Source organism: Epinephelus fuscoguttatus, linkage group LG2 (genome assembly GCF_011397635.1).
Source record: "Epinephelus fuscoguttatus linkage group LG2, E.fuscoguttatus.final_Chr_v1".
Lineage (NCBI taxonomy): Eukaryota > Metazoa > Chordata > Actinopteri > Perciformes > Serranidae > Epinephelus > Epinephelus fuscoguttatus.
Genome location: NC_064753.1, coordinates 17149419 through 17174117, shown reverse-complemented (window position 1 = coordinate 17174117; position 24699 = coordinate 17149419). Strand labels below are relative to the sequence as shown.

Genomic DNA, 24699 nt, shown 5'->3' with positions numbered 1-24699 from the left:
CCACAGAAATATACATAATTCCCTCACATCTTTAATTAAAATTCAGCCATTCAGATAAGAAACATCTTTGCGGCCCCAGAGACCCCAAAAACTCTCTGCATATTATGCCTTACAGCCTCAGTGTCATTACCATCTCGCACCTTGTTGCATAGAAACTCAGCCATCAGTAATCATAGCATGTGCCAAACCCACCTCAGATACAGTCACTGCAAACACAGCCCAAACCTAAGAATAAGTAACCCTCACTAAAAAAACATATGAATCACCTAAATGGGAGGGATGAAGGCCAGTGCCCATTTGACTGCGGTCCACATACTGTAGCAGAGTGGCTCGAGGTTTGAGACCATAGCCCACAAATGTGATAAAACACTACGAACGATGCATCTTACATTCTGTCAGCAGCTTTAGATGACAGAAGTAGTTTAGATATTTGCCCGCAGTGAGGTTTTAGCAGAGCTCCTACCTTAAACTTCAACAGAGCGCATTACCACTTTATGCGCCTTCATGAGCCAAAGGATGTTTGGGCATGTTTTCAGGAAATAAAGGCAATCAGTTATTGAGTTATGTGTGGAGCCACTCCAAACACATGACATCATCTTTTGCCTTTCCTGTTGACATAATGTAGGACAAATAAAGGGTGGGGTATGTGATGAAAATTTCTGATAGCATCGGACAGAGTGATGTGTTGGGATTAAATGCAGCCATGGATAAAAACCAAAGCTTGGACTTGAGACTCAAACACGACACACTTTGTTTGGCCTTTAGTTTGAGCCTGATATACAAGTGCTTAATATTTATGGCTTGGAAACTGCGGTTTGGTATTGTCTACAGTCCCTGACACACCAAGCCGAACGTTGGCTGTTGGTCAGCGTTGGGCCATCAGAGAGCATCTGTCGCCCTAGTTTTTGCAGTGTGTCCTTCACCGTTGGCTCTAGTCGGCCCTTGCTACCCGTTTTTTTGGCCGATCCGGCATGTTGAATCGGCTTTAGAGCTGGTGCAGCCCGTTGAAGCCCGTCAGAGCCCACTGGTGAGTGAAATCCCTCAGTTCTTCCAGTGGACTGGCAGATGAGCTCAATGCATGAGCAGAAAAATGGAAGTGAGGAAAGCAAAGAAACAACTAAAATCAAGAGGGTTACATATAGAGTTATATGAGATAAGATTATTTTTCTAGCCATTAAGCTTTTTAGCAGAAACGGCTCGTAATTGTTTGTGTTACTGTTGATTAGTGCATGTTCTTTCAACATCCTGTTTTGTTGTTAATGAGCTAACTGGCTAACTAGTGTCCTGAATCTGTCCTGTCAGTCTTCCAGTTTCCCTTTTTGAATTACGAATACACAACACACTGCTGCATGCTGGTATGGAAAGTTATTTCCTCTCATGCAGGAGTAGAACGTACGTGCGAGTGGGCTGATGGCTGTAGTCTTTGTGGTGTGTTCATGTGCAACTTTTTTGCCGAGACACACGTAGCGTGAGGCGACACAACAATCGGCCTTTGTCACCGCTAGTTCTTTGATGTTGGTTTGCTGTGTCTGAGCCTTTAAGTAGCGCGGTGCTATAGGGCAGATAAGGTAAAACACTTTATTTGAACTCTAATGTACGTGCCTTTTTTCCCATCCCAAACAATCAAAATCTGGCTAAATCAAAATCTAATAGGTCTGCTGGTATTCTGGAAGCAAAACAGGAATCAGCAATCAGTCACAAGTGGCTCTTGGTCCTTCTGCTCTTTTACAATTACTTCTGCAGAGGCTGAGCCAGTATTTGGAATGAGCTTCTTTTTTTTGTCATTTTAACTTCAAAATATTCTGTTTTGAAACACGTCAAGACAATATGCAATTAGATGCCATTATAAAGTAACGACAATCATGATTTCCTGCTTCAAATTCTGTTGGTGTGATTAAAAGAAAACATCTACAGCTGCTAACAATGTGAACATCTTAATTATGGCCCCCGTGTCCACATACACCTAAAAAAGGTTGCAAAGGCTTGTCATCCAACAGCTAACACTACATAAAAAAAGGATTTACATTTTACAGGCATGTGTATATTTAGCTCCAAGCTGGCCAGTAAAAGCTCATTTCAGCACCTGGCTCATGTTCTTATTCCAGTCAGCAGAGATGGTCAAGTTGTTTTTTCCCATAAAATGCAAGTTCAAGCAGATGACAAGCCAGTTGCCAGCCTGACTACCATTGAATAAAAATGAAAATAAAAAGAAGTTGGTCATGTTGGTCTTGCTATTTCACTTTCATTTAAGGTTACTGAGCATATTTATAGAGCATTACTGCAATCATGTCGATGACTAACAAGGGTTGTTTGTTTGAGAGGCATCTTTTTATGAAGGGGGAATTTCTCAGCCGCATGGTCACAATCAGCTCCACCCTGTGTGTCACATTCATACCTTTACAAACCAGCTGCAGTATTCTGTTGTCATCCATTAGCACGCAGCAATGTTGTCAATTTTAGCCGACACAGACCCTTACTGGGCATCTGGGGATTTGAGCCATCGTCTATTTAGATTAACAGACTGCCTCTGTAAGGCTCCATCACCCAGCCCCTGCAGCCTAGTTCATGTTTGGGTGGAGGAGGTGGTTAATATTTCCAAATTGTTCCAATGTGTCCTTCCTGTCCCACTGCACTAATGACTACTCGACAGCAGGAGGAGCATGGGGTTGTGAGGAGAGGGGTGCTAGAGAGAGGCAGCGTCGCCTGGGGACACACCATCTGCCTTGTGGCATGCCAGGGTGTGTCAGGACTGCAGCCAAGCCGCACTTGTCATGAAAGCAAAATTCCCCCTCAGCACAAGACTGCAGTGCCTCAATATATCAGGTCTTTGCTAAGCCGCACTGTAAGCCTATATGAATCTCACAAAGCTACCTCACAGGCTTAGGCCATGTCCCCGTGGTGGCTGGGTCCTTTACTGGTCTGCAGCATAGAGAGGGAATTCACTCAATTACTTTCACTCCACAGCTCAGATCCCAGGTTGGCCATGTCTTACACCTGCCAGAGCTCTGGCAGCTCGCAAAGGAGAGCCACAGACTTCTTGAAATGCACTGCAGCTCTCGTGCGATGAAGCTGACTTCAAATCAGTGGGAACGGAGGGGGAACATTAGCAAAGGAGGGAGACTGTAACAGGCACCTGCCACTTTGGCTCGATGCTAGATCTTGACGATGGTGGGGCTTGTAGGATTACAATTCGATTGGGCCCCAGACTTCCATTAGAAGTGAGAAAATATGGGCTACAATTCTCCTCCTGCACTCTTAATGGAGAGAGAATGTGCTCAGGCTGGCTGACTGGATGATCAGGAGCCAAAGAATAAAAAATTAAGAAGCATTAAATTTGAGCACAGCTGGAAATTCAGCAATAATAATAATTTGGAAATAGGCTGCTACATTTTTCTTTGTCTGCATTTTGAGCGAGCTGCATGTGCAGTGTTGGCATTTTGTAATCACTACCAACCAGAAGCAACTGCAATATAACAGCGGACTGATGATTTCACCGGGCAATAACCAGATAAACACCTCTGGACGAATACACAGATGAAAATAAAGACTCACTCTCACTGAACGAGTGCAGACAGGAATATGATATTAATGTCATGGCTGGTCCAGGAAGGATTGAATGCGTCACAGGCTAGTCAAGGTTGAAGCCCCCCTGAGACTGCCAGAAAAGTCAGCAGGCTGTAGAATGAGGGAGGAGGGAAAAAAAGAAAGAAAGAGACTGACATGTGTGATTTATGTCTCACGCCACCAGGGATTTCAGCCACTGATAACCTAATACAACTCAGTGCTTAGCAGCCCAATTGTATTAAGGCATTTCAAAAGGCTTTTTTTTGCTGCTATTGCTCTTTTGTTCTTCGGTGTAACAAAAAGAAAGCATGCCACTGTTGCGAGGACAGAAAGCCACTTTAAAGAAGAGAGGAAGGGAGGTGAAGATGAGGGGGGCACTTTTTTTTCATCTTTCTACAGAAGAAAGCTGCCATGCATAAAGTATGTTTACTCCTGTTGGACGGAAAGCTGTTCAAACGTTCGTGTAAAACCCAAACTCAGCAAGCTGAGCCTCATTGCAGTGCCTTGTGCTGACAGCTCCACCACCTTATCTTTGTCTGTAAACACGGGACGAATGCTGTGTGTGTGTGCTGTGCGCAGTCATCCTATGATAACTTGGCTACAATTTTGTAGAAAGAACGCACTGGAAAGAAACATTCCCTCAAGGCAATTTATTTAAGCAAGCACGATCACAGCTTCTCTGTTGACATTATGCAGTTACTATCAATAAGATACTTTCATGTTTCTAAGAAGCGAGCACAAATGCGGTTACAATTCATTGAAGGCCCCTCATGAAGACTAAGCCCTGCTGGGTTCTATATCTACCAAACAGATTAGGCAGACGGAAAACTGGCTTCGCCTCTAAAGGAGAGACAGTGCAGGAGTGCATTTCCCACCATACAGACCTGACGTTAATGAAACTTTATTGAAATGTTTCCAAAGTAACACGGTTGCTGCTGGAGCTCCAGCCTCTCTGCGAGGCTGAAAGAGCGATGTGCCTCCTCTAAATGCCTACTTAAGAGTCTGCAGAGGCAGCTAATCAAATTACTATATTTACTACAAAGATGCCTCTTCACAATCAGTCGCAAGCTACTGCAGTCCACACACCACTGAAGACCACTTCACTCAGGATAAACAAACAATATGTTTATTTCCAGGTATATTCATTTGCTTGGCTTTTAATCTAATTGGAGAATCATTCAAAAGCTGCAATTCAGTGTTAGTAAACATGCTCATATTTATGAATCAACACTTACACACACCACACCTACAGGCTTGTGAAAAACACCCCTTCTGTATTCCTTTCCTATCACTCAGCATCACAAGTGCATCTTCTTGACCATAACAGCTATCATTACCAAGCTTGGGATTTAGAGTTCATGTGTGACATATACTTTGCTGTATGTTTTCAGGATTACATTTAGCATTCGCCTTTGCACATCAATGTGCTCAGCCATCAGTTTCACATGTGTCTCCCTCAGCGACATCTGCGCTGTTCAAAAAACAGCTCACTTCAGGCTGCAGACTTATTTATTACACACCATCCCCTTTAAGGTTCAGACCACATTAAATGCTGGTTCCTCAGATCTCTGCACTCTTACCCATGTGGGGCGGCTTTCGCACGGCAGTTGCCCCGACCGAAGCCGGTTCTTTTGGCCCAACTGTTGTAGCCTGTTGTTGATCATGGTTTGCATGGGAATGCTTCCAGATGCAGCGGCAGCAACGACACTGATAACATGCACCACACTTGTGGGAAAAAAACAGTGAAGTCAGAACAGCTCTGAATAGAAATGGGTGTAAAACACAGTCTGTACACCTGGATAGTCCCCACATCACCACTGCAAGTATGGGTTATTGTGCATTATGGGCTTTTATGGCACCTATAGTCCAGTATACTGCGGGTCATAACACTGTGCATATGCACTCGCAACTCAGGTATGTGTGTGCATGACTTGCGCAAATGCACACATGCGTCGGGAAAGGAGTGGACTACGTCTTAATCAGTGCTGAAGTAGGATGTCTAGTGTTCATTATCAGCGCTCATTTGAATCAGACTTTCTGAAGACATTCAGTCTGTACAAATTATTACTCAAGAGGTCCCAGGCAATCACGATGAACTCCAAGAAATTTCACGGAAGAGTTTAAAAAAATCTGGAGACCTGCGAGAACAAATAGGACGGTTGTCTTTCTTACTTGAAAACTTCTAGTTTGCCTCTTCTGGTATCCAGGGAGGGGCCCCATATATTACAAATAAAGACCTATGATTGATCACCTGTCATATAGTCATGACAGCATCACATTAACAGGAGTCCATATGCAAAAACTGCATATATATTTTCATCTCTTCTGCTACCAAAGCTAAAAGATTTTATTGTTTGCTCAGGGAAAACTGCCCGTGTCCACCACTGTATCATCAAAATTCCAAGGCTGCCTCCTGTCCAGAGACAACTGGATTCACTAACAATAAAGCTTCTGCCTCTGATCCCTTCGGTATCCTTTGGTAAACATCAGTATGGAGCTTAACAAAATCCCACTGTCATCGTCTAAAGTTATCTTCATTCTTACAGCACAGGCCTTATGTGGGTGTTATTATCTGCCCCAAAGCATCTTTAAAAGCCATTAAGAGTACATTGTAGCATCCCAGAATGCCCCTATACCTAATTTCAGTCCTCAAGACACAGAATGCAAACATCCTAATACACTCTAATAATCATATAAATCTGTCTTTTAAGTGTTGATAGGTGATTAGGTGTCTTTACTGTTCAGTGTTCACAATATTAACTTGTTGCATTGATGTTGCAAAAGCTTGTTTGGAATAATAGCTCAGCTCCAATTAACAGCAATCAATTTAGCTAATGAAAACAAATAATTGCGCTGAGCACTTTTCTGTCAGGATTTGTTATGCTGACGTTTTATTCGAGAGACCTTGAAAGACTGATTATTTGTGTTTTTTAAAGGTGAGAGGTCAAAATTATGATTTTGAATCACTATGTTTAAAACACCGACATGAGCTGCGAAATGATCTACACGCCCCTCTGTACCATCAACATGCTGTCAGGCTAAAAGTTGGGATCCCTCAAACAAACAGGCTAAGCTGTGCTTGGAGGGAACTTTATGTCCCACACCCATTCCTTTCTATTCTTGAACAAATCTCCTTTTGGCTTTCAAAATTTTAAACAGCTACAAAATATTACTTTTCAATAAATTCCTACTCTAGCTGCCCTCCTTTCTCGATGAATGACCGTACTTTCCTTTAGGGCCCAAGGCAGTGAAGCACAAAAAGCACCATAACTTGTCCTCGAGGACCTCCTTCATTGGAACACACTCCACATAGCCACTTAAGACCTCCAGTGGAGAAAGGGGAGGAGGCCGTGGGTTGCACCCTGTGAAGGTGCTCTTAATATGCGACAGATATTCAAGATTAAGTACTTGACGACACGCTTGGCAAAATCCAATTTCCTTCCTCTGCCCCCATCCCACTGTGATAGATTTATTGGCAGTGTTTCTGGTACATACAGTTAGTGGTGCGGCACAAGAGTCTATAATAATAATTCAGGTGCTACAATGGAATGTTGGTATTTTATAAAATATGTTAATCCCATGCCCCTGTGAATGAGCGATTTGTCCTCAACACGCGCTACACTAATTTCCCTCATCACTAAATTACAATTATAATGAAAACACCAATTTGTTTTTTAATTTGAGAGTGAGGTAGTAGGCTGAGGAGAGGAATAATAAAGTTGTTTGCCCATCAAAGGCACAAATATGCTGACACATGCTGTGGACATTCACTCCCATGTGATGCAGCTGCTGCAATGCACAAGCAAAAACACTATTGTTTATCCCGGCTCCTATAAGATAGAAACTGACACAATTAGGAAAGTAGGGCTTCATGAAACAACATGAAGGGATCCACTGGGACGGAGGCTTTGATTTTGGGAGAGTGATTTATAGCGCAGGGAGAAAAACAAGCCACAGTCAGGCCGTAAACAAAGCTACAGATTGTGATGTGAGGACGTCTTGATTGAAGCTGGAAGCTCTGTGGCCTCAGATAGCCTCTGTGTGGTGAGGATGCACTGAGGTCCCTGCACGTCGCCTACACTGACAATAGAGTGAGTGCGCAGGGTGGAGTCCCATACCAATGCCATTGCTACGTGGCTTCCCACCTCTCAGAGCAGGATAGAAAGTGGCTATATTAGGAGGGGTGAGGAACAATCAGCAGTCTGTTGCCACAATGAGCCCTCAGTGGAGCATGCAACAGCCGTGTGCAGTCATCATTTGTCACTATTTCCGACATCCAGATTGCTCATGTCGAAACAGCCGAGGACATTAACCCTAGTTATATTTTAGCAAGGAAGCAGCAGCCAGAATACCCAGCCTACACACAGGGGCGAGCACAGACTTGTCAAGTTAAAAAGGGAATGTCACCAAGTTGTAAACACTTCCTGACAGGAAGGGAGCACTTCCTTAATCCTGGAGCAACCAAGCCATTCCTTATGTTCAGCTAAACAACTGCAGATAGTGTGCATCTTTCTCTACACACGTCCCTTTCACAACAACTGCTAATTTTAGCTGTATAAATAAAAAAGTAAAATATGACCTCTCGTGAGTAAATCAAAGATCTGAGCAGTGTTACAGCAGAGTCAAAACTGTTTAGCGAACTCAGTTCTCATTCACAGAATGGCATGAAATGAAATGGAAGTCTGGAATCCCACTAAGAAGAAATGGAAGTGTTCAGCTTCCTGGTGGGCACTCAGATGACAGGGCAGCTCTGTTTGCAAGACGGAAGTCTGGCTGCCTCCTGCAGTGTGACACAAAAACAACAGCCTGCACTCACACACAGGAGATAAAAAGGCAAATCAGCTCCCTGTGACCTCTACAGTATACTGTATTTTGATGCAAAAATAACTATTTGAGTACAGCTGAAATTTGCATAGTTTAGAGGGCAGAGCTATTGATTTAGCAAAACAGTGCAAATAATGTCAATGCCTCATGCAGATTCTGCCTTTGTGCCTCAGATGGCATCCAAGCTTTGGGCTCAATTTGTTTCCTTTTAATCGGTGTGAGACGATCTGCCTGCCCACCAGGACTCCCTCCTTCTAGACTCAGCGACACACACACATACACACACACACACACACACTGTCATTAAACAAAACAGAGCCATGTGTCTACAACTCCCCAGCGGCCAAAGCTGCAGAGCTAGTCTGCAGGCTAATTGTGACCTGGTGGAATCATGTGACTGATGTTCCGGCGCAAAGCTAGAAAAAGCAAATCGAGCAACAAACACAACAGACTCCATCGGGACTCTTTAAAGTGGAAAGAAGGCTCCCAGATGGAGGGAAAGAAGAAAATAAGCAAACAATGGCTAAAGGCCATCATTTCCAAGACCTATAACTTCCAAGCACATGTGGTGGGATGCTTGTATATAAATCCTAACCATGACTAGTTATTACACTCAGTGACGCTGGATTACAGCGCCATCATGAAAATGTAACAGGATTTGTGGATTCACCAAAATGATATCTTGATGAAAAGCCCAACCTTTCGGTGCTAAATTGAATAACCATTACATGATGGCTCCCAGCGTAACCCCCGCTACAGGATGACTTCATCCTGCCCCACAGAGGCGGGGCTTAAACATGTATGCTGTCAGGCTCTGTGCTCCTTCCTTCCTTTTCAAAGTGCCCTTCCAGGATTCTTGCTCAGGTCAAAGGAATCCATTGTGGCACTCTTTTGTCGTGGACAGTGAAGCATAAAAAAACAGTGAGTATAAAATATGTTTGGCATGAAAAGAACAATTTGTTGTATTCTGAGCAGTGCGTAATTAAAATTGAATATCTTGTAATCTTGAACTAGCTAGGGTGACTTTGAAAAAATGCCTTGGATGTTTAAAATAGCACAGGAAATGCATGGCATTCTTTGACAGCTCAGTGAACGGTGGCTCACACTGGAAACAAAAATCTACCTGCCACTTGATGCCAACAATATCACAGTCTAGACCTTTCTGTTACAGTATGAGTCAGAGTAGCCATAGCAACACAGTCTTAGTTATTTAACACAATTTATCATAATGATCAAAATAATTATCTACTTACTTAAAGATGTGAGTCACAGTCTACCCACCAGTGACAGTAACACATTTGTCACTACTGAGCACAATTAAGAAAAACAACAGCTGCAAAACCCAAGACGTGCATAACACAGCTTTCACACCAATCTGTTGATTATTTCAACCTGGGTATCACACTGTCACAGCAGTGGAAAATTACCTAAAATCATTACCGTCAAGGCTATGTATTATTTCCACTCTGTTCATTCTGCTTGGAGGTCCAGAGGTGTAAAATGGTTTTCGTTTTAAATAATCAGTATAGGAAAATATCCCCAACACTACGACTTTTACTCAGCCAGAGAGCACAAATACAGGTTTGTGTAATTTTAGAGCAACAAGGGCACATCCTGCACTGCTCTGACTTCCAGTCGGGCCTGCTATCACCCTAACCAGCCTCTGTCTGACACAGAAAGGTAGAGAGGTGCACTTAAAAGGGGTGCTATAACAAAACATGATGGGCTCTGATGTTTTCATCCATTTTCTGGCTCCCTGAAGAAGACCACTCTCACAGACGCAGGTGATATTGACGTTTGTGCTTGACATTTCTCCTATCACTAGCAGAGATGAGAGCATAAAAGGCCGGTGGGATGCATTTATAAAACTCCACTGATGTCTGGAGTGCCAGGGTGAAAGGCCAAGCGAAGATATTCAGGTTGTGGGGAAATGAAGTTGAGTCGAGCTCTAGCCATGCTCTACAAGCACTGTAATCTGCAGGCCTGTCAAACAAGCCCACTCTAGAAGACCGTAGCTTGGAAGGTGGGTCTGGCTGGCTCTTTCACATGCTGCAGTGCACCATCTCAAATTCAATCTGATCATTAAACACCGAAATGGACTTGAACGAATGCAAATGAGCAATGGAGGGAAGCCAACAACTTTTCCAGAAACAGATTAAACCAGACACCTGTAGTGGAGGATCACGGTGTTTGTATGGACTGCTATTCATTGCATTTGACATATTATTTACTGTGATAAATAATGATACATCTGACCACCAACTACACATGACTTTGAGCTACTATTTTGATGTTGCTAAAACTAAAAATAATAATATGGTTATATTTCTAATCTATATGTAGAAGGTTGCACATATTGAAGTTGATGGGTGAATGGTTAAGTTGTAGTTGACATCTGCCAGCTTCAATACTGGACGAAGATGAGTTCCTCCAGGAAAAGTCCAGCACATACACCCCCATAAAACCACAAACGGTGCCATTTATTCTCTGTTTTTTGTGTGGATTAAACAAAAAAGATTTAGTGTGTTAATTTCTGAGCTTAGATAAAGTTTAGCCATGCTCAACAGCTGCTGACGATCACAGACAGATATTAGAGTGGTATAGGTCTTATCATCAAACTCTGAGCAAGAACGCGAATAATCATATTTTCCAGCTGCTAAAATGTCAAACTATTCCATTAAATTGAAAAAGTAATCTGGGCAAAGACGGTCAAGCAGCTGAGGCCTACTTGAAGCATTCAGGAGTGCTAAAAACATTTAAAAACAAGGTCATTTAAAGTTATTTTTGATATATGTTGCTTCTAATTCATCAGTCCTGAGCTAAAATAAAATGTGCCTTACAAATGGCAGCATGGTAGTGCTATCCACACCAAAATTCTCTATATAAACAATGTTTGATGAACATGAAATTAGTTCCCCTGTCAGGCCTAACCAAATTTCACTGAATCCGTGACACATTTTTAAAATACCTTGCTAGCAAACAAACACACATCCCATATAGGATCAAAAACATAAAGCTCTTGGCATTGATACCAATGGTTTTCCACCTCCAGCATTAATCCTTTGAAATGCTGAGCCAGGTCTTGTAAAACGATGCAGGGAATGGATGTAGCGAAAAAAGCACAAAGGAAATCTGTCGACCCAGATGCCTCTATTGGCTGCACAACTGTCTGGGCTTCTGATCCAAAATTCTATAGATAGATACGCAAGCTGGCTCGTAGGATCACTGAGTTAAAGGCACCCCGAGCCATGAAGGGAGCCAAAGTTAGACTGTAACAGCAGTTTCCCAGGTGCAGAGACAGATAGTGATGATGACGGGCTGCACTTCACAAAGACGCCGCAGCCTGTCAGCTCCGCACCACTGCTTTTGTTTACACGTGGAGCCCGTCATCACTTTCGCGTGTCCTTGAGAGAAGTTAGGTTAGTGCTGAGTAGAGCGATGAGCTGGAAGATGAGGCCTTTAATTAGCTCCAAGGCAGGATGATAATTGATCATCTCCCTCAACTCACTCAACCATGAAGGGCTTGCCACCATTAAAAACAAAACACATCGCAATGCCTTGAAAATTCAAAACCACAAGCAACAATCTGCATTAAAATAAAGCTCTGTATGAAGTTCAACTCCAAACGTACAATCCACTGAATAAATTGGCACCTCTGAGACAATGATTGGCACAAATACCAGCAGAGAATTTTAAATAATGTGAGATGAAATCGGACACCTGTGAAAATGTAGCAGATATATTTTCCAGTATATCATTGTGTATTAAACTTATTTATCTGTCTTGTTTCCCCCATGGAAGCCTGGTGAATAGAAATGGAGCGGGGAAAATTCACTTGATGTTGCTATTGGCATTTCAGGCAATAGGTGAGCAGTGATATAATTAGCATTCATGAGTCAAGTAATTAAAACATCAATGTAACCAAGCAGTGCTGTTAAGACACTTGTGTGCTCTTTGCATAGTATCCAACAGTCAGCGTTTAGTCTGTGCGGTTAGAAAGGAGACAGTTTCTGTGAAGCCACCGACTCCATTTACTGCCATCAAACTGATGAGCATGTATGTGTGTGCTCCAAGCTAGAAACAGTTTTTCTTTTTTTCACCATCACTGTCTCTCTTAGTTTGTGAAAAAAATAACCTAAACATAATGTGAATTCAATACACTTCCTAAATTTCAGCTCTAGTCTGAAGGGAGGGTATGTAAAAGCAACTGCAAACAGCGTATCTTCCCACAGAAACAAGTGTCTATATAATGGGACTTTTAAATTTGTCACCTGGAGAGTCCTTCAAACAAGGATTTACAAATAATTATCATGGTCAGCCACACATAGCTTCCAGACACACTGTAATCCTCACAAAAATGTAACCACAAAGCCTCACAACACTCTTTGAAGCAACTGTGTAGTGAGTGAAGGTCTTTTCTGCAAATTATTCATCCGCTATTAAAACAATTATACACATAATGAAGCATGCCTGGGTAAATGTTTTCTGCCATTTTTAATATTTGAGAGATATTTAACATTGAAACAAAATAAATGCAACAAAGACTGCAAGGCGACATTTGTTTTTTGGAGGTATTTCTGCTGCAACCTTCACTTCCCTCCCAAGGCTATCAGGTGACTGACAGTGGTAAGCCATGCAGTGAAAGTGCTCAACTCAGCACAATGTAATAAGTCTAAAACTTTTACAAAACCAAATTAAGGCTTAATGATTATTATGACGGATTATACAGCAGACAATTTCCAAGGCTGTGGAGGCTTTTTTTAATACTCTGCAAGACAGATGGAAACAAACTCTGAGGGTGGCACAACAGTCCCAGATATCTCCAGTTTGCTGACGGTGTACAGACAGCACAAAGAGAAGGGACAACCCGCATGACAGGTACAAAAAACCCCTGATATTATCTGTTTTACATCACACTTCCCTCTACACTACTATTTCACTTCATTTAACCTTCAGCACCCGACAAGAAACCCGAAAACCCTTCGCTCAACATGTTGCTTAAGCCCACCAGCTGTCAGTACTGATTTAGCTCATCCATAACATCATTCATACTGGTAGGTGTGAGGTATTTAAACCGTACTATATAATCATCTGCCTGTCTGTTAGGCCATATGTGCAGATGAGGAGGGGCAGAGGCAACTGTATTCCTGACTGGGGGAAATCCAAATAAGCCTCAATTAACATGAGACAACTCTAATCTGTTTAATCAGCTTGAACAGCTGCAGTGGCTGGGTGAAAATTGTAAATTCTGGTTTCCTGCTTGTTTTGCTGATAACACATAGCCGTATGATTATTAAACCTGCATACTAAGTCTGTGAGGGCTGCTGAAACCAGTGGCTGACGATTTGGGAAAACAAACATTGGCCCAGAAGATATTTTGATGAGCTTCACATGGTTCCTGATGTCTGCGCTGAGGGCATGTGGGAAATATAGGCGACAGGTAACAGTTGGGTTTTGTGTGATCAAAACTGGGGCGATAGAAGCGCAGTCTTCCTTCACGCAACACTCTTGTGACAGGTCGCAGACACTGTGGAATATAAATAAAAGTGAGAGACCAAAACCAACTGTGAACTCGCCACATGTCACAAGACAGGTGCAAAGGCAAACACAGGAGCGGGAGGAGGAAGTAGCTGGACGACCACAAAAATGTTAGTGACTGAGACGTGATCTGAGGAGGAAACAGTGGTGCACAGTGTGTATTTTCACAGGGCGGTGTTTTCTTCTCTGTACATGAGCTACGCAGACACTGAAACATTCCTCAGTGGGATCACACTCATCACACGGTATGTCCTTAACCTCAGTGACACTGAACATCTCAGGTTTCTCCAAATGAGCCCGGTGTGTATGAATTCCTGAGAGGCCTGACATGTCAGTGTGCTCCAAGGCACAGCCAGCGTGCTTTCTCCCTGCCTGTCTCCACATTCATTTTGTGCTGATGAGTGTGCAACCAGCTCCCTGCATTACCCACAACCTCAGAGGGTAAAAAAACAAAGGAGCAAGGCTTGCTGCTCAGACAACAGTGCCAAGAGAGGCTCAAATTAGAGCCATCTATCCATAAACCCATCACTAGTAATTCCCCCCCAAGGCAACGGGCATCACTGCAAAAAGAACATTCACGAAATTGATCTGTCTAGTTAAATAAGATTAGATTCAAGTTAAATTAGAGCTGCTGTGAATAAGTCTGGATCGCACTGTTGCTTGGGAAGAAGCTGCAGATACAGATTGGCACAGCACACACATCTCAGCCAGCAGGCAGAGCAGAGTTTGCCCGCACTTCACAGCAAGTTCGCTGTCACAAAGTGAGCAAAAGTTCACAATTTTTCACTATTAAAGCATGTCTGCTGTGAGACTGAGCTGTGTGTCAACACAGTACAGAGACTGCTGCCTCTACAACACTCCCTGTAGTGCAGGTTAGTTATTAGGAGGAGGTGGATGTCGCAACTCGTGTGGACAGACGTGCGGTTGTGATAACAAGTTCTGCCGGTTGTAACGATTCATTCCTTACAGGAGTAGGTCAAGTGCTCCATTAACAGAGCTTAGTTAATTTTAGGGAAAAATATGAAAAGGAAGTGTATTTATATGATTTCATTTTGAGAAAACTAGGTTCAAGTATGGATTCATTGACAGAAATAGCCTCTTTTCGCTTCTTCGGGGTTGTACAAAGTAAAGTTCAGCCTGTAGGAGAGAAAAGAGTTGTTAATGTCTGGGCTAAACTTCACCCACCTTCTCCTTGTTGTCGTGGTCCGAGGGGGGTGAAGTGGGAGATTTAACACTCCCTACAGCAACAGCAACAGCCTGGGTGACGGTAACACCGCCGCCCGGAGCCGGGCTGCTCTTTTCGATTGTTTCCACCTTGATAAGTCGGTGTTTTGGTGACACATACTTGATATCCGGCGACCCCACAGTGTTCAAGCTGCCCGAGCCAAATGCAATATTTCCACTTGGAGTGTACGGGTCCTCGAAGTCCAGCTCCTTTTGTAGTTTGTAAGCAGCGAGGATGTCCGGTTGAGCCGGGCTCGGGAAGGTAGCCCCGGAGCTTGTTTGCTGGAAGCCAGGCGCACCGGGCACACCGGTGTGACAGTGTCTGTAGTCCGGCTTCGGAGGCGCCGGAGGGGGTGCTTTGGTAGTTTTGAATCCTAGGTGCTCCTTGAACCACTTGGCCATGCTGCCAGTGCATCGCTCTCAAGTCAATGTAATGTAGTTTAGTTCCACCTTTCCTGCCAGCGGAGCCCCGAGTCTTGTTCGTCAAAGTGGGATCCTCGGGTCACCCGCGGCCAGCTGACCGGCTTCGGAGCGTGTCGCCAGTCTCGTGCGACTCTGTCGGTCCGGAGAGGAGCGCGCGAGCAGGGGGGGAAGCGCGGCCACAGGCACTTTCTGATCTGCCCTGCCGCAACTCTGTCACTCACCGCTCGGCTGCTCTCCACGTCAGGTTTCCAGACTACGCAACATGGGAGCGCTTGTGCAAGAGGAACACACGCCCCCCCACAACCTGCCCTCCCTACCTGAGAACATTCACTGCCACCTACCGGACTCCTGAAACCCCGCTGACTGTGGACTACCCAGACTATCAGTCACCACTGCGTGATGTGGCTCCAGTTGAAAACACACACACACACACACACACACACACACACACACACACACACAGAAGCACCGAGCCCCATCTGAGGAGCGTCTTGTCTCAGGGATCCCCGGATGAGGACTCTGTGGTGGTAATGCAGAATGATGTAATATATGGGCTGCTGGAGATGATGTGATGCCTGTAGTAGAAGAATAAAAATAATTACAAGTTTTGCTCTAACATCCTGTCATTTTGCAAGTTTCCTAGCTCCATGTTGGTCCCTAACCCAGCACCACAGGCTCATTTAAATCCTCTGGTATAGATCATTGTGTGGTTTATGTCACATTTACACAAAAAATGATTCCTTACAAAGGATTAATGCTAAGAAACGGTTGTGTAAATGTATTTCCCATTCCTCTCCTACAATATGTTTCTAGAAATGTGCACTTTGAAAAAGTAATACAACTGTTTGCTTAAAAGCCCCCAGGTCAACATGTTTCCCACCAATGGCACTCAAGGGTAAAGTGTCCTATGTATTCTCAGTGCTCTCATGTCCAGATGGCCACTGCAGACTGTTTTAATTGCAAATTGCATTGCAAATGACCAGTGGAGAGAGACGCTGGGGCCTATATTAACTCTGGGCACTGTTCTAGCTAAGTTCATTACACCAATCCATGAGTAGAGGAGGTGAATTGTTCAAAGCAACAATACGAGTAAACAGCTCTCTCCAAGGTGTCTTTCAATCTCTTTGACGCAAAGGGTCAGAGGTTCACGTGCTTCACTCTAATTGCCTTTGCAATCAAAGGACAGATGAAAAAAAAATTCCCATTTCCCCTCCCAGAGACATACTCCAGCAACAGTCTGCATTAACAGGAGTCATGGCTGCAGCGCAGTGGGTTTTTATGAAGCAATATTTCTTTTTAATAACACCATACACACACACAGCCTTGAGCGAGTCACAGTGTACAGATCAGAGTTTAACCCTGGCAGGCCCCTGGGAGAGACAACTCCATGCTCCAGAGATCAAAACAAAATCTATTATTTCTGTCCTGAAATTCTGCCATCGCTGCACTTTGGGCGTGCAGAGAGAAATTTGACCAGTGCAATTTCCCTGCACTTTATAGGAATAATTTCACCCCACAGCCAGGACATTAATCTGTTTAACTAGTGCATTATACATAAAAGCTTTAAAAGAAAAAACAACCAAAACTGGTTCAGATGGCCTCTAGTTTATTGCAGCACTGGTCGGTTTTTGTTTCCAGCTCTGGGAAAACAATCTCTGAGAGCAAAAAGAGAAAGGCTTGTTCCAGCTCATACATTACATGGTATATTTTAGGGCTATAGCTGCAGTACGTTTAGTGTAGGTGTAACCTCAGTGCTGCATTTACACATACACAGCATGTGATATGAACGTTGTCTTTGCTGCTGACTAATTGCCTGTCTCACGTTGTAGGTATCTGTGGTGGGCAGGCACAGGTGTGTCATCTAGGTTGCCGAGCTTGACTCACATCACAGATCATTTATTGCATTGCTACAGTTGCATTCACCAATTTCCTCCAGCTGCCATCGCTGACACCCTTTAAAATGCAAATCCTGTAATCCAGCACCTCACAGGATGCAAATAGTCCCTTAAGTAGCCTACGCAGGCAGATTGCTTGCCAAGAGGAATTTATGTAGAAATGTATAGGATTCTGCTTAAGTTATCATACTTACAATGACGTGAGAGGTGCTGATAGTGTGTTTGGACAAACTGTCAATACCTCTCACAAGATAAAAGCTGCTGGAAAACAGTTAGCAATGACAGGTGGTGATGGCTGGCTTGACAGAAGATTGTCAGTTTAAGATGTCCACCTTTTGACTTTGGTATTTAATGTAAAGAGTCATCAGTTACTGCGCAGTCCTTTGACACCTTGAACTTGACTGGCTAGTCTGTAGTATTTCCATGCAACTTGTTACCTGCTCCAAGCTGCATGGCTTCATAAACTACAAACAACTAACAGGTTGCAGAATCTGGACAAACTTTCCTTCCATATGTTTGTCAGTGATAGGGATGTTGGCATGTATATAGAAAAAGCAAGACATTTTCAGACAAGTTGACAGCTCAGGTTTGCTATAGGCGAACGTTAATATCTTTACCGCACAGCTCAAACGTTTGACACGCTTTATAAGTCTGTTGGCTGTGGGGTTTCACAGGCATTCCTGGAAATGATTCCACAACACAAGCAGGTAGTGCTGTAAGGGCTAAGAAATGAGAAACAATTTATCAGAGTAGATCAACCCTATGTTTTAGGGCAACTTTACTGATATAAACTGCTCCCAGCTAGAATATGGCCTACATTCTTCTTCTCAGTCCTCTTCTAAAGGATCCATTTCTATTTTAATCCTCTGTTTTGTGCTACATGTAATATTACTCGTGCGCTGGTCAGTTTTGCCACACCACAATGTGGACAGTTATTACATGCTCTGAGCTCACAGAGTCTTCATTATTGTAAAGCCTTGTTCTCTTGCCTCAGCAGTTCAGCAATAACTGTGCGTTACTTTGTGCAGAACGCTTCTGAATGTCAAAATACTTCAGCAAAACAGTATTCATGTGCTACCATGCCAGGCTGGTGAAAGTGCCAAGTGGAAATATACACAGCTTTCTTTGGAACATGACGGATGGACCATCCCACTTCTGATTGTGTAGACTTTAACTGCGTCAAAGGAAGCATCTGGAAATAAATTACAGTGTGTGTGGAAAAGAAATGATGTGCGAACAACTAAAGCACTTTTTTATAAATGTGTATGTTTATGTTCATTTCCTAGAGGTACCTCGATTGTAACGCAATGATTCACTGTCAAGAAAATGGTTTAAAATGGGATTTTGAAATAAATTTGGTTGCAAAGAGTCTCAATTTACACAAGTGTTTATGTAAACACAATGGCTCCAGATCATCCTTTTTAAATGGATCTCTCAAACTACATGCCAGTTTTGTCATGCTGCATTTTGCTCTAGCGTGTGAGGCCGATGTAGGTTGGTTCTAACCTAAAATAAATAGAGCAAATAAAGCATAGGAAAAAACATGCAACCAGGTAAACATTGTGGTCGAGGCAAGCGATCTCTATATCTGAATTACTCTCTCTGTCTTCTTCTCTTCCTTTTTTTCCTTATGCTCTGACTCCGAAGTCTTGTAAGTCATCCAAATGTGGTCTGAAACTGTGCTCTTTCTTACACATAAATTATTTACCCAAACATTTATACCTTGTCTGGTAAACACACAGTGTATCTACACTCCAGTAGTCTCCATGGAAACATGCTTAAGTGATTTAACCAGCTGCTGGACATTCAAAGTCAAAGCCACTAAAGATGTGTGCTTTGCATCAGCTGCTTTTTCCCCCCATTTTTTCATTCAAGCAGGTGTTTTGTTTTTTTTTTAAATTTTTTATTTGGGTCTCCAGACTGGAACATCTGCGAAGCTGTAACCATCTCCTGTCTGTCAACAACTGTATCACCAAGGTCCTTAAGCAAGGAAATCAATATCTAATTGCTCAAGTAGACAGCTGAAGACTCTGGTTGCACTGTGAAGCTCCCACTGTGAGCTGACGGTGGGGAATAGTATGAACACAAGGTGAGAGCAGTGCTGATAAACAGGAAGCACGCTTAACAAAACTTCCTGAGTTAATGAAGGCTGAATGAAGAATAATTTCCCATCCGTTTGTCCCACGTCGCTTCAAATTAGTAGTGACTCAGTCAGGACAATATAGAAAAGAAGAGACATATCTAAATCTCTTAACCTTTCGGCAGCCATGTATCTTACCTGTCATGGCACATATTGATCATCACAAAGATGTCTCTTAGTGCCATGTTAGTTCCAGTTGAAGAAACACCAAGGCCACTAACCTTATGTTAGCTTTTATCATCAAGCACACACACGTCCAATCTGATGTCTGATGACTTAAAACCCCTCATTAACCCTTTCCTCTATGTGTTATCTCACACTCCACCTTCACCTTCTGACTTGGGTATTTAAAAGATTAATGGAGCTTTAAGCATTTACTTTGAGCAGCCGGTCACTCTATTTCATTAAAGAAGTGTGCATGACAAATCACACGTGCATCACCCAAGCAAACACAGGAAGTCCATTAAGAATTTATACACACAGTATCAACACATACAGGTTTGAGCACTGTGAGATATTTTGCCTGTTGTTCCCCAGCAAAGTCATGTTACCCTATGGGGCTCTATCCCTTGTGTATGAGCCTGTGTGTGGAACACTCCTCCCCATTTCTTAAGTCTGACTGCGCAGCTTTGTTTGCTTTCCCATACCTGTCAATCAAAGTGCAGTGCTGGGATCTTAAAAGCTAGCTCCTTTAGCTTCTCATCCAGGATATGTGCTGCTGTCACCTTTGGTTGTTCCAGAAAGCCTCGCCACTGCAGAGATGAAATGAAGTATTAATGGGTGCCTCTGCTGTGAAGGAGGACAAGGACAGATTACTAATCTGATTTATGTGTGTGGTCTCCCCATCTGCCTGGATGCAGGTGTGCATAGATATGAGCTAAACGTACATTCACTGTTTTATTACAGACTTTTATGGCGACAGCAGAAACAGGTGCAGTATATTGCAGTGTGGTGAAGCCTGACCTCTGTCTAGTGGAGCTCTATATGTGTCTTCTCCCTGAAGTGGTAGTCCTATTTAGCCAAGGAATTCATTAAACGGCACTACTCGTGTGCTTGTCCCTCACTGAGAGTCAGTGACGGCAGCATTTAGATACATGACTCAATATTATAATGTAAAATTGTCAACTGAAAGGCTTGCATTAGAAACATTTGTCTAAGTGGTAGCATAAAAGTATTACCTGTAAAATGTAGTTAAAGAAACAGTGGGTAGCACTCAAGGCATCTAGTGTTGAGGACTGCAGATTGCAACCAGCAGAAGCTTCTCCCATGTGTTAAGTGGGAACTCCTGGGTAGGATTCCTTTAGTATTAATTGTTCAGGAGGTTTTAACCAGGAGATGAATGATCTGCAGAAGTCTTTTTTTTAATCTAACTTATGCTAACCTGCTCTGGAGCAAGTTAACCTTAGAGTATGGGATCATTGTCTGTCAACATCCTGACCACTGACCAATCAGATCACTGAAGAAAAAAGGATCCATGAATGAAAGTCTGGAATCTCAGGTAAAAAAAGAGGAGCCTATATGCTGTTAGAGGTCAGTAGAATAATTTCATCGTTCCGGGACTCTATTTCCACTGGTTTTAAAACAGAGCTTCTAACAAACGGAGAGATCATTTACAACACTAAACACGTGATTTTAGCACTATTTGAAATTACACAAAGTTTATTTTAGTTCGCAGTCATAGCACTGCTACTTTAACATACAGATTCCATCACTGCAGCTCAAAATAACAAGACACCTGTGTGATGAGAACAAAGATAAAACAGATATTATTTTATTAGTAAATATACACTTTCGAGATTGTTTCATCTCATATAATATGTAGTATCTTACTTTATTCATGGTTGTGATGATGTTGCTCATAATAAACACCCCCACCTCTTTTACATGAAAGCACTTGTGGCTGGATAGGAAAACCCAGAGTTGACTCAACTAGTTGATAACCAGCTTTGTAGCACCGGTTATTCAGACGGCCATTGTTAGGGTTAGTCAAGCCAGATAATGAAATATATCTTGTTGAACTGGTTTCATAGTACAGGCCTCTGGTGATTTCAACCGATAAAAACACTGAATAGAGCAGTTTCATGATACAAATCAGTGTTTCTCCTTTGCTGTTTTGCACATCACAGTTGGTCTGCTAGTCCAGCACCTGCAAATCAAATGTGTGCTCACATTTCTTCTCTGATAACTTAAGATCCAGATGTTCAGGAGGTTTTTACCAAGCGCTGAATTATCTGCAGAAGTCTCTTTCTCTCCAAAACAAACAGACCCTGTGATTCGGATAAAGTTTCACATAAAAAAATCTGTGTTTTTCCCATGCGCTTGCAAAGGAGGGCTTGCTAACTCTGATGGCTGAAGTGAGAATGCAAATGACCCTAAAAAAAACAGTGTTTGGTTTGTCCATTCTGGGCTACTGTAGAAACATGGTGGTGCAACCTGGCGATCTCAATGGACGAGGACCTGCTTCGAATGTAAACGGAATATAAACGGCTCATTCTAAGGTAACGAGAACACAAGATTCTTATTTTCAGGTGATTATACAATGAAGAAAACAGACTTATTATATTATATTCCATTTCTGCCAATATATTCCCCTTAATCCTCCACACCGGAGGTTTGGTAGTATAGATGTATTATCTGTAAATGTTACTTTAAATTTGTGTTATGTTATCAAATATAACAGTACTGGAAGAGTTTTCATGAGCCTAGCACGTGATCTGCCATGAGACGGATCCTTTTTTTATTTACACTAGTATTCATACAACAAGACTTAAGTAGTAGTGATACTTTGGTATCCCTAAGATACCATTCTTGCTCAGAGAGTCCAGACATACTCTGCCCTTCTCATCAGGCATTAGTGTTTGTAGCTTGGCTGATGAAGTTTATATTCAAACTCTGCAGAGGTTGTGGTGCTTAATAATATTCCAGTGCTTGTCTGAGCTTTCATGTGTAGAGTCTGATAATGTCCTCTCTATATGAAATCAACAACTGTGTGAGATTTTTCTCCCACTGGTTTGCATACTTGGTATGACTGGAGCTGCTGCAGCCCGAAATCACTAGGATAGTTGCTTTTTGATTTATATTCAGACCTATAGCATTTATCCAGGCTGAGATGGCCTACTTTTTTATGGAATTATTCAAGGCATTTCTCTGGTACTCCTAAAAAAAACATTCCTCACACTCTTGCACAAATCATGAAATGCTGTTATTGCAGGGTAAACAGAGTATCTGCAGACCAGCTCAGTGAGGGAATAGATGTAATCTCCGATGTTTGATGTTGGCCAAATGTGACCCTTCCTCAGTGGCAGCTTCTCTCTGTCTTTTGGGAGTCCCAGCTCTGGGCTGTCTTCTGATCCAATCACGTCTCCCCGGACACCTCCTCTTGTATGCTTTTTGCAGATCTAACAGCATGTAACAGTGAAACCTGCAGCCTTGTCAATTATTTAGGGGATGCATCTGTGAATCCCCCTAAATATTTTCTGCTGGCCTTAGTTTAACGATTCTTCTGCCGTTCTCCAGAGGGAGTCTTAAATTTTGTTGGCAAGAGAAGCACTCCAGTCGACATGTTACCTTTTGAACCCGGCTAAGTATGTCACCCAGTTTGATAGAATCCGCACTGTCAAACCGTGCAAAATAAGGATTTACTGCCTATTAACTGGGATCTGAGTGTGTAGTTGAAATGCTTAAGATGCTGCAAACCCTTGCTAAAATTGAAGCAGAATATTTGACACATATCCTGAGTGATTTATGGCCTTAAAGAAGAACATGAAAGGATAGGGCACAAATAGAATGCTAATGTGCTATTTCCAACGATGACCAACATAAATCAGTAACAATTTGTACAAGATAAATTTGCAAAATATCAGAAACGATCCTGCATATTAAATGAAGGACTCTTTAACATTTGCTTTCTGTGAAGTTGTATTATTGGAGACGACTCTTTGTGGGTGCCAGAATGGCAGTTGTTTGGTACCATCATTAGGGATGTGAGTGTATTCTGTGTGACTACAATGGATCAGAGCAGCATTGTTCACAAGACTGCCTCTTTACTCAGTGTGACACAGTCAATGGCCTCTGACGAATGAAAGTTTACTGATAGCACTCGTCTCTACTCTCTGTCCATTTGTAATGCACTGCTGGTATGCAATACAATATTTAGACATCTTGTTGGGAGGTTATCCTTAAAAGTGCTGTCAATGGATTTGGAGAATGCTATTGTGAAAGGAAATTTTTGAACAGAAATTGCCATTGTCATTATAAGGCCATTAAGTCCTTTCAAAATGCAACACCTAGTTTTAAAACTCCATGCCTTACACCGAGGTTATTTTATCTTTTAATTTTCAAAAAGGTATAATATTTCTAAAATGCCAAATTTTCTCCCAGTGGCGATAATTATCTACATATCTTTTTTTCTCCTCGATCTCCCTCTGGTTCTCGCATCAACAAATGATTATTATGTCGGTCATGCTTCACCTTGAATACGATTTCATTATTCCAAAGCACAATCACCAAAGTGAGAATTGCCAACAGTTAAACTCATATTGATTGCCTTGCTGGAGGGTACAGTGATTGGATACCCCCCGATCCCCCCACCAGCCCATCGCACCCATCCTCATTTTCTTTTTCATTTTAATTTTAATTTCTAATGTATCTCTCAGACGAGGAAAGTCTCCAACTGTGCAGGTAAACTGTGGCTGGTGTACGATAAGGTGAATTTGGCAATCTTAAAAGCTGGTCTCATAGCAACCTATTAGTGCAGTCTTGCGGGCTGATAGTGAAACAGGCTCCCAGTCTCCGAGCGTATACACTGTAGAGGGGGAAATTAGCTTAATAATGTCGGCGCTGCAGAGAACTCTAAAGAGCCGTAGAAAGTCTCTGGGATGTTTCTCACTGAAATACTCTGTGCTGCAATTTTGGGGGCTGTAAAAGATGAGAAATGGTACCCAGCGGCTTCTTGCATTACTGCTATTGTCATGCTAATGTAACAGCAATGACTGGCTGTGAATGTGTCATAACCAACCAACAGGCTGATTGGGGTTTCCATGCCATGTTGGAGCAAAAAATAGATGATGAGTGTACCCTCAATTCTGTCTT

The 24699-nt window shown here is 42.6% G+C and overlaps 1 protein-coding gene across 5 annotated transcripts in view; it reads right to left on the bottom strand.

Annotated features, from left to right (window-relative positions):
- The window catches only part of zgc:158464 (uncharacterized protein LOC791139 homolog), a 105832-nt gene extending 89843 nt beyond the window's left edge, over positions 1-15989 (bottom strand). Inside the window, exon 1 of one of the 5 annotated variants that reach the window (XM_049566052.1) lies at positions 15112-15989. In XM_049566052.1, coding sequence (XP_049422009.1) covers positions 15112-15552 — 441 coding nt within the window. In that variant the 5' untranslated portion in view covers positions 15553-15989. The remainder of the gene's footprint in view (positions 1-15111) is intronic. The other 4 variants (XM_049566061.1, XM_049566057.1, XM_049566068.1 and 1 more) reach the window with 4 other exon arrangements.
- Between the last annotated feature and the right edge of the window lie 8710 nt (positions 15990-24699).